Source organism: Sorex fumeus, unplaced genomic scaffold (assembly GCF_029834395.1).
Source record: "Sorex fumeus unplaced genomic scaffold, SorFum_2.1 ptg000043l, whole genome shotgun sequence".
NCBI classification, from domain to species: Eukaryota; Metazoa; Chordata; class Mammalia; order Eulipotyphla; family Soricidae; genus Sorex; species Sorex fumeus.
The window spans coordinates 4,873,900-4,887,402 of record NW_026606100.1 but is presented as its reverse complement, the minus strand read 5'-3'; the positions used below and the strand labels follow the sequence as shown (position 1 = coordinate 4,887,402).

The window sequence follows — 13,503 nt, the reverse complement described above, 5'->3', positions numbered from 1 at the left end:
AGATACTACAGTGGATAAGGTGACTGTCTTACACATGACTGACCAGGTTTGATCCCTTGCATTGGTTGATCCCCCAAGTCCTGTCATTTATTATCCCTGAGCACAAAGGCAGGAATAAACCAAAGCACAACGGGGTGGGCACTAACCACCCCTGTGCCCCCACACCCAAATAAAGAATTATTTTTTCTAGAGTCTGAGAGCATGATGTTCTGTTTATAACACTAGCTCTTCAGATAGTTGTTACCATCATTATGGGACCAGTTTAGCAAACACAGTGTTTGTTTGTTCTTATCATAATAATTTTGAGGTTAGAGTCTAGAGTCTGTGAGTCTATAAGAGTTAGAGTCTAAGAGCCAGAGTTACTCTTGGTCTTTCTATTTGTTTGTGGTTCCATTTATTTCTAGTGCTAGAAATAAATCCGTTTCCCCTGGTGAATTTTTTTACTTGGTGACAGAAGTTCTTGTCTGCAGGGCCAGTTTTTGTATGATTCTTTCACCTCCTTTTTCTCAGCGTAGGTTAGGGTTTCGCTTAATCAACTAAATTCAAGACCTTCTAGGAGGCTAGAGAAATCGTACTGCTATAGGGTATCTGCCTTGCACATGACTGACCTGGATTGACTGACCCCAGCACCCCATATGGTACCCTGAGCACCACACAGAGCCAGGAGTAATGAGCACTGCCAGATGTGTCCCAAAACAAAAAGATCTTCTGGACCTTACCTGGATCTCCAACCCTCAGTGGGGTAGAGTAGAACCTTCATTGTCTTGACTGAGTACAGAATGGAAGAAGTTGAACTCTCTGTTTAATTAGAAATATAGGTTGGTTACCTATTTTTGTTTTCTGTCTTTAGGCAATTGGGAGGATCTGGTTAAATTCCTACAGATGGCCAGGAAAAAAGATCATGAATCCTATATAGAGACTGAACTTATTTTTGCGCTGGCTAAAACCAATCGTCTCTCTGAGCTAGAAGATTGTATTAACGGACCCAACAATGCCCACATACAACAGGTAGGCTTTTTTTCCCCAACCCACCCCAGTGACTGTAAACTGCTATAGGTGGGTTCAAAGATCACTTCCTAGAGTGGCACAGATTTATACTGTTGAGAAATAAGTCACACAGTAAAGTCCTTATTGCTGCAGTTGGTATAGAAATTAAGAAACCTTTATCTTCACTTGCTCTTTGCCCTGGGTATCAGAATTTTTCCCCTAGAAAAGGTGTCCGAACTCTGTGCATGTGTTCTAGCTGTTGCTATGAGAGAACAAAGTGAGCAGCATGGTGAAGTCAGAGATACTTGAAAATCAATAGCTCTCCCATATGCCACCAATGATAACATTATGGAGGGGAGGGAATTCTTCATAAAGAGGAATAAGGGTTAGAGTAATCAGTACAGCAGGTATGGTGCTTGCCTTGCACTTGGTGACCTGAATTTAATCCCAGTTCCCCATTTGTCGACCTGAGCCCTACCAGAGTGGCCCCGAGCCCAGAATCAGGAGTAATCCCTGGGAACTTCTGGGTATCCCCCCAAAAAAACAAAAACAAAAAATTGAGGGACCACTGAGGCCCAGCTCCCTGTGTTTAGCCCCGTAGTTCCTATGTTGTGAATTTCTCTAAGAAAGACTGAGTTTTCAAGGAAGCACGACTGAGGAACTAGTAATAGGAGTATAGGCATGATGCAGGTAGGAGATTGTGAGTCAGCAATTGTGGGGGTATCAAGGCATTAAACTGGAAAGGAAGTAAGAGAGGATACAGGAAGACATGGTTTCCTGTACCAAAACTCCCAGGGTGGCAGCTCTCATGGTTATTAAAAGGAAGAGAGATCCTCAAAGCAGAGAAAGTCAGAAAGGTAACAATTTCAGGGAAAGAGGTAGGATCTCTGAATGGATTCCTCGGTGGATTTTTAAGTGGGGAAGAGGGTACAAAAACTACAAGGGGCATAAGAAACTACAAGGAACATAGCTTGTAGATTCACTGGAGATAACAGCGAGTACACCCAGGAGCAAGTAATAAGGAGCTGCTGGAGGCTGGGGAACATGTTCTATTCTCTAGATGCTCTGCAATAGCCCAGGCTACTTGTGTGAAAAAAAGTTCTGCTTATCTTCTTCAAACTCAGAAAATGCCCTTACCAACCTGGGAACTTCAGTTAAACACTGAAGGACTCAGTGGGATTCCCCCGTTGTCTGTAGGTTGGAGACCGCTGTTATGAGGAAGGAATGTATGAAGCTGCTAAGCTGCTATATAGCAGTGTTTCTAACTTTGCCGGTCTGGCTTCTACCCTGGTCCACCTTGGTGAGTATCAGGCAGCAGTGGACAGCAGCCGCAAGGCAAACAGCACACGGACATGGATGGAGGTAAGCATGAAAGAAGTCTTTTCTACAAAATCTCCCGGAGAACTCTGGACCAATAAACCATCTCTTCTTCTTTCTTTTGTACTACACACTGTGGTGCCAAACATGATGCATCTCAGTGTTTACCTTGTCCAGTCAGAGTTCTGAGCCCCCTAGGATGACTTGAAGATCCTTGTAAATTGACATGAGCTCCCTAGGATTACTTGAAGATTCTTGTAAGCTGACATTTATAATTGATGCAAAGGCCTGTGGAAACCACCCCCACTCTCTTGTTGGACCAATTAGTTCCCAAGAGTTGTCTTAAAAGCATAGAATTATTGGTATTACAGGTAGTATCGAAGAATAGTTTTAATCATAGCACCTTATAAGTAGAATAATTAGTATAAATTGACATTAGTCTTTTTGGTAAATTGGGAAAAGACATTGACTTGAAGTTATTTTTTGGGTTTTTTTTGGTTTTTTGGTTTTTTGATTTTTAATGTAGAGAAAAGTGGCAATTCCTGATGCAGTTCTAGGATTAAAATTGACAGATAACAAAGTTGCAGTATTAATAATAGATCTAAAAATTAATGTATGTGAACATTGTTATATCAAATTACAGGGTTGGTTGGTAAGTCCTTGTCTAAGAATTTATTAAGCTTTTTATTGCTTCAGGAGGTGTTGTGCTGCCTCATACATGGCATATGCGGCCACACAGTCCAGATATTTCCACATGTGGTCTGGGCCAAAGTGACTTGAAGTTCTTATAGAGTCAGAATCATAAGTTAAAAAAAATAATGTGAGGAGATATGCAAAAATATATTTAGCTTCAATCAATATTTGAAGCATTATTTAATAAAATTAATCAAATATCTAATATCAAGGCCTTGATTAAATCATATCTACATTTGCTATTTACATATCATGGGTTTTTGTTGGTTTTTTTGGTTTGGTTTCTTGGATTTTCTTGGGTTTTTTCTTTTATCTGGTTTTTGCTTTGGATTTGGACCACATCCAGCAATGCTCAGGGCTTATTTTGCTCTCAGGAATTACTCCTGAAAAGCTTAGGAGACCATATAGGATGTTGGGGAATCAAATCTGGATCTGCTACATGCAAGCAAGCACCTTCCCCAGTGTACTGTTACTCCAGCCCCCAATTACATCTACATTGTGACTCTACCCTGCTATTAATGAATAGGTGGGCCAGAGTTGTAGCTCAATGGTAGAGTACTTGCCTTGCATGTGTGTATATGTGTGAGGATCTAAGTTCAATCTTGGTTCCATCCCTGGCATGGCATATGGCTCCCAAGCAGTGCCAAGAGTGATCCTTGAGCACCACCAGTGTGGCATAAAAACAAAATTTAAAAATTAAAAATACAACTCAAGACCCCTCCTGGGTTCTTTGATCAGTATCATCTTCTACACAGTAGGATTATTGTTATAAGATGTGCACACTGTGCAGTACATCGAATAGATACATGATTTAAGATTATTAAAGCTGTCTTCCTTCTAGATAATCCCATCTTCTCTTTAGAACACCATACTTTCTCCCTCTTCATATTTCTCTAACTTATTTTATTTCCAAAAAATCATTAAAGCAACTCTTTCCAAGTAACAACACTCATATGAAATGTACTACATGATGATGATTTTTGAGATTTGTTAAACTCTGTTCAGATCCCAAATCTGAAATTCCAGCATGACTTTCCTTTCATCTAAAGAGACCTGCATATCTCATAACTTTAAATTAATGTATGTTCTGCCTTCTCATTCTCTTGACCTGCAGATTAGAAATAATCAGTATTTTTTTTCTCCTAGTGGCTTATAGTTTATCCTACAATTATCTAACTTGCTGAGAATCCAGCTGAAGAAGTCCAGTTTGCTGGTGTCTCTGCATGCATGCTCAGTAGCCAACTATTACGGTACTGGGTCCCCTTCTCAGGGCCAATCATGTATGGCCTTTCCTCCCTCTAGGTGTGCTTTGCCTGTGTGGATGGACAGGAATTCCGCCTTGCACAGTTGTGTGGTCTCCACATCGTCATTCATGCAGATGAGCTGAAAGAGTTAATTTGCTATTACCAGGTAACTAGATTCTGGCCACAAATGATCTCTGCTGGTAATAGAAATGAGTGACAAATAAACACTGAAAATAAAGGTATGGTCCTCACCTTTGCATATAAGGTCACTTTGTTATATCTGTAAGTAATTTAGAAAACATTATAGGAGAGTCTTTTCTTATACTAGATAATCTAAGATGAAGCAGATTGCCATGAAGCAGAGGCATATCCTATGCCTCATTGCTATTGGTGTTTTGTGTTTTAAAAGTACCCCCCTCTTCTTTTGTATCCATGGGTCTTTTAGAAGTGCAGATCTTTTAGAAATCCATGGTTTGCACATAGGGACAGCCAGTAACATCACAAAACACAAATGCTAGATCCCTGGAGCGTGCAGCTCACAGAGAGTGTGATTGTTCAATGCTATTGAGACAAAGAGTAAGCAACAGTTTAGTAGGAGTAAGACCTCAAGGAAACTTAAAGGCTAAAGGGCTCTCCATCTTAATGTCTTATCTCCTGATGAGTGGCTGGTAGTGTTGAACGCCTGGGTCTTTGCTTTAAGGAGTCCTATATCTATGTGGTCATACAAAATAGATCACTCAGGACAGAATAAAAGTGTGATGTTACATGGGAATCATACTGCCATCCCTTAACTGAGGGAACATTAGCCTGGAAGTCTCAGGACAAGCCTGCTTGCTTTGTAAGCCTGTGAAAGTAGGGGCTATCAAGGTCCAAAATATCAAGCTAGGCAGTGATAACTTTACACTGACACATGCTTTCCTCAGAAGTTTGAGAAATGGGGGCCAGAATGACAGTACAGCGGGTAGGGCCTGCCTTGCATGCAACCAATCTGGACTCAACCTCTGGCACCTCATGTGGTCCCTCGAGCCCACCAGGAGTGATTCCTGAGCTCAGAGCAAGGGGTAAGCCCTGAACATACCACTGAGTGCAGCTCCCATCCTCCCCCCAAAAAAAGTTCAATACATGAATTGGAGACATAGTACAGAAGATATCTTGCACACAGCTGACATCATTCTGATTCCTGACACTGCATATGATCCCCTGAGCTCTGCCAGGGGTCACTCCCAAGCACAGAATCAAAAATAGTCTCTGATCTCCTTTGATCTCCTATAATTTCTTAAACTTTTTCTTGTGGTATACCCGCACAAGAAAAAGTTTAAGAAATTATAAAGCCAAGACAAAAAGTAGTAAGGTCATTCAGAGAGTCACAGAATGCTTAATTTCATTCAGCAAATGTCTAAGCATTTACAAAGTGCTAGACATTAATATAGATCACTGTATCAGTGAAAAATTCTGAGTGAATAATTCTGTTAATTTGAATTTACCTTCAGTGCAAATCAAGGCAACAAAGTGAAGGTGGTGAGTTATGGAAGAAATTTGGCAGGTTCACGGACTGAAAGATAGAGCTCAATAAAGGGGCTTTCAAATTAATAGTAGTTGAGACTGCAATATTTGAGTAGAGACCTAGGGAAATTAAGAGTCTGGTTGTGAGAATACTTGAGGAAGGGTTCAGTGACCAGGCAGAGTCTAGAGCAGGAAGGGATCACACATTCAAGGAAAAGCACTGGAGGGGGAATTGTAGAGAACCACAAGCCATCCGGAAGGACTTAGATGACTGGGCATAAGACCTAAGCAGAAGGAGCAATTCTGGTTCAAGTACTGAAAACAGACTTTTTTTTAGGGTGGGTATGAAGTTGTATGGATGGAAGGAGAACATCTATGTGATTCAGATATAGGGTGTGTTTTGAGTTTGCAGCCATTTAATAGTCTAGTAGATTGATTTAAACCCCATGATTTGGGGAATGGAGAGATAGCACAGAGAGTAGGGCTTTTTGCCTTGCACATGGCCGACCCAGGTTCAATTCTCAACATCCCATATGGTCCCCTGAGCACCTCCAGGAGTAACCCCTGTGCATCGCCAGGTGTAACCCAAAAAGCAAATAACTAAATAAATAAATAAATAAACCCCATGATTTACAGTACTCATAATGATAGGGTTTTATACATAAACATTCCAGCATCACATCCTTTACTTCCCTCCACCATTGTCCCAGTGTTCCTCCCATCCCCATCCTTTTTCCCCTCAGGCTCCCTGCCATGATAAGCTTCCTATTAACACACAGTTCACAGCTAAGGGTAAGTTTCTTAACTTTTTTAATTGAATAATTATAAATAGAAAAAAATCATAAGTGAACATGGAAAAGACTAAAAGTGAAACCATGTGGAAGGGATGTACAACAGTTAAATTTGGGGGATCAGAGAGATAGTACAGAGCTTAAGGTGCCTGGTATGCACATAACTGAACCTGGTTTCATCCCCAGTAGCACATGGTCTCCTGAGCATCACTGGGTATATCCCTAAAGATCCCTGAGCACTGCCAAGCTAGCTCAGGTAATCCTCTACACTGCAACATACAAGCAACATTACATTCTCAGGCCTTCACACTGAATTGCTGCCCTCATTAACTGAAAATCACCGAGAGTGGCTCCTACATCTCAACACCACTTGGGCCTCTCCATCTGAAAAAAAATAATAAATTTGGACATGCTAAGTTTAAGCTTCCAACTAGGTGTCAATGTAGAGATATTAGGGAGACAGAGAGGAAGAAGGTCTGGTGTTCAATGGAGAAACCCACCTAAGAGAAAATGGGAATTGTTGACATAAAAATACTTCATAAAGGACCAGAGAGATATCTCAATAGACTGAGCAGTCCTTTGCATGTATGAGGTCGGGTAGGAGTAAGCCCTGTGTGCATGCGTGCAGCACACATGCACACACACACACACACACACACGTGTTGCACAAAACTAGAAACTGAATCAGATCATTGGTGAGTGTAATAAAGATGCCTGAGACCCATGCTAAGTTGGAATAAGGAATGAACACCAAGAAAATGAAGTCAAACAGCCTAGTGAAAAGATGTAAACCCAGGAGAGGATGGTCAGGTAGGTAGGGCCCTACTGCTTGGTAGATGAAAAATGGAAAAGTGGGATGGAAGTCACTGGTGTAGGAGTCTGGAAGCAGGAGAGACTGATTGATGGACTTCCAAGAAGACAAAAAGGAATGGGAGCAGCACTTTTGAGGTGTAGAAAAATGGTGGCAGACATGTTAAAAAAAAAATATTTATTAAGTATCAGACTGTTTGCTAAAGGAAAGCTTGACAGAGAAAAAAGGAAAAGCTATTGCTCAGCATTCTGGGATGTAGGAATCAGTAGGCCTTGGACCCAGAGGTAGGCTCTAAGCAAGAGACCTGTATACCTGTAGACAGCAGGGTTAGTGCTGGCTAGTAGGGGAATGGGCATAGGAATTTTCTTCCAATTTTCCCTCTGAAACAGAAGCAAAATTATTGGCTGAGAGTGGAGACAAGGTGTGAGGGAATAGAGGTATGAAATTCCTTCAGAGTGAAACCCGGAGGTTTGTGCTTGTTAAACTGAAGGCTGACAATCTTGAGTTTAAGCAAGTCATAGACTATAAGCATAATGCTCGGACAAGGGGAAGTTGGGACTAGAAACCAGGGAATTAGAATTAGTAGTGGGGATTTTAGAATCTGAAAGGAAAAGAATGGGTCAGGATACAGTCAGGTAGCAGTAAAGAGAGTTTATTGGTGTTCCAAGAAGAATGAAAGGCTTGCAAGATGCAGAGTTTCAGAGGATTGAATTGAGCCATGGAAACAGATAAAAATTTATAATCTCCTGAGCTCACTCACACCCGTACTACCAGATTTGGTTATTGTAATTTTTTATAAAAATGATTATTGTGATTTATACTTAAACTTGAAAACTGTATTAAGTAAGGCGAGCTAAGTACTATGACACAGTTTCAGGCCCACATTTCTTTTCCTGCACACCTCTGTGAGATCATTCGGTTTGAGCAACCCGCTTCTACTTTGGAATGAGCTGTGCCTTAGGGTAGCTGTGCATTAGGTGTGCATTGACCATACCCTAAGCATGCTATTGGTCTGTCAGGATGGAGGCTACTTTGAAGAGCTGATCTCTGTGTTAGAAGCTGCCTTGGGCCTGGAGCAAGCCCATATGGGCATATTCACAGAACTGGCTATCCTCTACTCCAAATTCAAGCCGCAGAAGATGCCAGAGCACCTGGAGCTCTTCTGGTCCCGTGTCAACATCCCGAAGGTATGTATACTAGACCTTCTCAAGGCTCTGGCTGCTATATGCATGCCTGGCACTAGCCCAACTCTTCGCCATGGTCATCCCATTAGGTGTTGAAAGCTGTAGAGCAGGCACACCTCTGGGCAGAGCTGGTGTTCCTTTATGACAAGTATGAGGAGTATGACAGTGCCGTCCTCACCATGATCAATCACCCTGCTGATGCCTGGAGAGAAGGACAGTTCAAAGACATCATTGCCAAGGTAAGAGGACAATGAAGCGTTAGTTCCTGCCTGCCTCTACCAACCCTGTCCGGTGTGTATGCTTCAGGATCTGATTGCATTCTCTCATGTGACTTGCCATTCTTTGGGAATTGGTGGGGGTCAGACTTGCACAGAAGAAACTGGCCTAAGGTTCCACAGAAACTGGCTAAGGGGAGAACAGTGTGCCACTGCACTGCACTGCCCTTCCAGCTCTCTAGGACCTCATTCTCCACCCCCTTGTCCTCACATCCACGTAATCTACAATCAGACATTGATGTTTATTCTTCTTTCTACATTGTCAGCTTGGGCAGCCTCTAATCCTATTTACCACCCTTTCTCTTATATTTTTTTACTATCTGCCATTTTTTCCCTTATGTATTTAAAACTGCCAACCCCAGAGGAGTTACAAGCATATAACTGGTGCTGTAAATGCTCATCAGTTAGAGGTACAAGCCTAGATCTGCTGTCTCTGTGTCCCTATACTTCTCAGGGGGAACCTCCTGTACTGTCTTTAGTGCTCAGAAGCCCAGAAGCCACTCCTGACAGTACTTAAGTTTGGTAGTTTCAGTTCTTGGGCCCAGAAGTGCCACGATATGTGGACCTAGGGGTGCTGAGGTCCACCAGAGTCACACTCTGTGGGGCAGTGTTTGTGAGCCTCTAGGGCTGTCTACACTGGCGCTACTTTTAGGGAGTGGGGAATATGGTACTAAAGATGTAACACAGGGCCTCACACATGCCAGGCCTTTGAGTTATCTCCCTGGCCTCCTTCTGTAGTGTCTTACTAAGCTAGGATTCTGAGCTATTCTACCATAACCCATTAGAAGGTGTCCGGGTTGGGTGCAACTACTATGTGGACCTTTGCTGTTCTGTGTTTCTGTCTCTTAATGGGCCCATCTTCTAAGAAACCCATTCTTTGAGCTATTTTAATGGTATGGGGTGAAGTAATGTGTGCTCTGTCTTCAGTCCCCATATTCTTATACTAGGTACCTCATTTTGGTCCAATGGCCCTGAGTAAGTAATCTCTCCACTGGTCAGTCCTGTTTGTTCTCTGCCTTATGTCTGTCCTACTACTCATGGGTATGGGTATGGGCAAAGTCCCTTCTCCATCTGTATCTGCTGCTTCTTTTGTGCTTTTGTGCCATAGAAGCTGCTGAGGGCAAGTATGGGTAACAGTCTGATCTCAGTGTCTGCTCTCACTGGGAGCTGTTAGAAGAATCAGCCTGAAGTCATGTGTCATACAATCATATATATATATATATATATGATGTTTACACTGTAGTGTGAAGCTAGTGGAATTCTAATGGGAGTCCTACCCAGGGCAGTGTTTGTAGGTTTCCAGTGGAAAGATGGGAAAATCAAATATTTCAGTACTTAGGGTAGCCTGGAGATAGCTCAGTGATAAAAGTGCCTGCCTTGCAAATCTTGGACTGTCGAGGCTTCGTATTCAATCCCTTGCACTACCCACATGCCCAAGTGCAATCCCAGTATCTCTGCTATTTGAGATCACCTAGTATGTCTTGGGTACAATTAAAGTGTAAGCATTACAACCAAACTGTTCACCAGCATCACAAATAAGACTGTAAATTCTGTGAACACGTGTAGACACTGCCACCAAGTGTGCAAGCCCAGTCAAGCACCCATAGTGTGACCTCATGTCAAGCAAAGAATTGGGTCAGGGAAGGAAATGGAGCTAAATAAAAATAATTGCGTTTCTTTGGTTTGGTTTTTTTTTTTAATTTTAATGATATTCCATGCTCTAGCACACTGGGAAAACTGCTAAGAAACCATGCCTGACTGAACATAGGACTGCTTTTTCACATTAATTCAGAACCGTGGGTATTTTAAAATTGATGGTGGTGCTTTCTGTTTCTTACTGGTGACTTGGGCAGTTGTCCAGGAATAATTGATGTGTTCTGTGATGGCTCATATGAGGTCACCTTGAATGGTGCCCAGAGTAAGACCTGAGCATCACTCAATATGACCAAAAAAAAAAAAAGAAAAGCATTATGTAGGGAGTGACCAAGACTTATTAGTGTGTACACTGTGCCTTTTCTTCCCTGACACTTGGGAAACAAAATTCCTATCAGCTCTTAGCTGGGGGAGAGGCAGGTCTTTGCCTCGTCACAGCAGGTCACAGGTTGTTCTGATGGCTCAGGCAGAGGGGACAATACCTACACTATGCTTACTAAAGAGATATGGTTTATTTTATTTTATTTTCTATTGATTCGCCGTGAGGTACAGTAACAAAGCTTTCATGTTTGAGCTTCGATCATACAGTCATCAAACACCCATCCCTTCACCAGTGCACATTTTCCACCACCAAAATCCGCAGTATCCCCCACATACACCCATTCCACACCTCCCTCTGCCTGTGTGGCAATTTGCACAATACTCTCTCTACTTTAGTTACCTTCAATATTTCGAGACCAGTCCCACCAGCACTCATACATGCCAAAAAAGCAATGCTAGACAATGTGTTTTGTATTGCTTGTTATGGATACAGCATAATGTCACATGACCACAAGAGCAGCTGCGTTCTCTAGGTATTTTAAATTTTTAATAATTAGGGTTTGAAGATATCGCTGCAGCAAGTTGCTGGGTCCGAGGTTTGTTTGTGTGTCTCTGGATCATTCAGGGCAGGGGGAAGGAGAAGGGCTCACTCCTCCCCTGTCCCGTGAGGCCAGGCATCTGCCGCCACTGCCACTTGCACCTGGAGCTTGTCACTGACTTCTAGAAAATGGCAGTCACCGGGGCTCCTAAAGGTGGAAGGACCGTACCTGCCCTCGTCTGGAGCAGCCCCACGGAAAGGGCCTATGCAAAGTCCAGGGTCATCTCTGCAGCAAGTTGCTCAGGTCTGAGGTTCATTTGTATCTCTGGATCATGGTTGTGTGGGAGCTTAAGTAGCCAGTGTCAAGAGATGTTTTTCCTATACAGGAGGACCAGGCAAGGGGCTTGCTGATGGGAGACCTGGATTGCAAAAGGCTGAGTAATTTTGTCTCTTTCCCCTTGAGCTAAGTATCTTTGCTCTGAACTTCAGTTATCCCATTGATAACACGGGCATAATATATGCTTCTTACCAGCCAAGTCATCAATGATAGGTTCCTGGAATACAATAGTTGCTTCTTTTAAACAGTGTGATGAATGTCAGGAGTCAGAACAAAATAGCAAACTCATCACAGAATTTCTGAGCATTGCCTTTCTATTTTCTTTGCTTGGTTGTGGTATTTGGACCACACCTGGTGGTGGTAAATGCCTATTTCTAGCCCTGTTCTTAGGAGTGATCCCAGGAAGTGCACAAAGGACTGTATTCAATGCTGGGGACTTGAACCAGGGTTATTGGAATACAAGCCAGGTTTCTTCATCCCTGAACTATCTCTCCAGCCTTGAGCATCAACTAGGAGTGATGCCCTATTTCTGGGTCGGGGCTCACTAGACAAAGTGCACATCCAGTATGACATCAGGGCAAGTGGACATGGCCTTGCTGGTACTTCCATCCTGGCATGTAGCTCCATAGAGTATCAGTGCCCCAGAATGGATTTGCCTCCAGAGGGCTGGAAAACTGCTATATCCTGAGAGTGCCAAGTGCCCTGCCCTAGTTAAGGAGTGGAGAGGCAGCACTGCATTGTCAGTACTAGCCAGAGTCTAGTTTTCTTCCCTCTTCCTTGCTTTCTCATCTGCACACCTCACTGGGCCCCATACTGCTACCATCGAACTCAGCCCAGCATGGCTGTGGGAAGTTCTGTGACCTGTGCCCTGCATCCACATATTCAGATAGATACCCACATTATTGCTTACACTAGTCCCCAAGATCAGCAAGACCCTGACTGGTATACTGAGCAAGGACAATTTGTCAAGAGTGTGTCAGCAAACAGACTCCATAGCTGATCAGATGCTGAAACCTGGAACAGTGGGCACAGGCTCCTCCAAGAGAAACCCAGTCCTTTGCTAAATGAGGCCACCCACTGTGAGCTCCACAGCAGTGGGGATGTAACAGGACATGTTGCAATTATCCTCACAGCTCATATTAAGCTTTCAGAAGAGAGCTAGGGAGATCTTACTTAATGAAACCATGTTTTTGGTGTTTGAGTTTATTCTAACTTGGTCATTTATTCCCTCAGCAGATATAGGTTGAGCATTGACCTCATGTCAGAAACCAGAATGGACTCAGGGTGGGGCAGGAGATAAAGACCTGCCTGTTCGATTGATTGTTGGGTGGGAAGTACTGAGAAGAAAAATGCTTCAGAAGTGGAAAGGGGGTAGTTGGTATAGTGCTTAGTCTTATAAGAGCCATCCCACCAGCCTTACTAATGAAGTGCATTTATTAAAGAGCAAAATCCAGAGGAAGTATGGCAGTGGAAGTGTGTGGCATTGGAAGCAGGTGTCTGGGACTTCCATAAATGGGAATTGTTTGAACCTTGGGTCTGCCTCACCCACAGGTGGCCAATGTGGAACTCTGTTATAAGGCCCTGCAGTTCTATTTAGAATACAAACCTCTGCTCATCAATGACCTACTTCTGGTGCTTGCACCCCGGCTAGACCACACTCGGACTGTTGGCTTCTTTTCAGAGGTAAATCAGCTAGAATCCCAAGAGCTGAGAAGGGTAAACTGGCCCAAAACTTTAAAACATTATTTTTGAAATTGATTCCCAGTTAATCTAAAGATCATAATCATAATTTCTTTTTGCTTTTTGGGCCACACCTGGTAGTGCTCAAGGCCTACTCCTAGCTCTGTGC

The 13,503-nt window shown here is 42.9% G+C and overlaps 1 protein-coding gene across 2 annotated transcripts in view; it reads left to right on the top strand.

Moving 5' to 3' along the window:
• Nucleotides 1-13,503, top strand: part of CLTCL1 (clathrin heavy chain like 1) — an 86,851-nt gene that overhangs the window by 65,895 nt on the left and 7,453 nt on the right. For both annotated transcript variants that reach the window (XR_008793390.1, XM_056120688.1), the window contains exons 22-27: nucleotides 851-1,008; nucleotides 2,185-2,349; nucleotides 4,300-4,407; nucleotides 8,366-8,533; nucleotides 8,620-8,769; nucleotides 13,206-13,337. Coding sequence is in view for 1 of the 2 variants with exons in the window: in XM_056120688.1 (XP_055976663.1) it covers nucleotides 851-1,008; nucleotides 2,185-2,349; nucleotides 4,300-4,407; nucleotides 8,366-8,533; nucleotides 8,620-8,769; nucleotides 13,206-13,337 (881 nt within the window). In the remaining variant the exon portion in view is untranslated. The remainder of the gene's footprint in view (nucleotides 1-850; nucleotides 1,009-2,184; nucleotides 2,350-4,299; nucleotides 4,408-8,365; nucleotides 8,534-8,619; nucleotides 8,770-13,205; nucleotides 13,338-13,503) is intronic.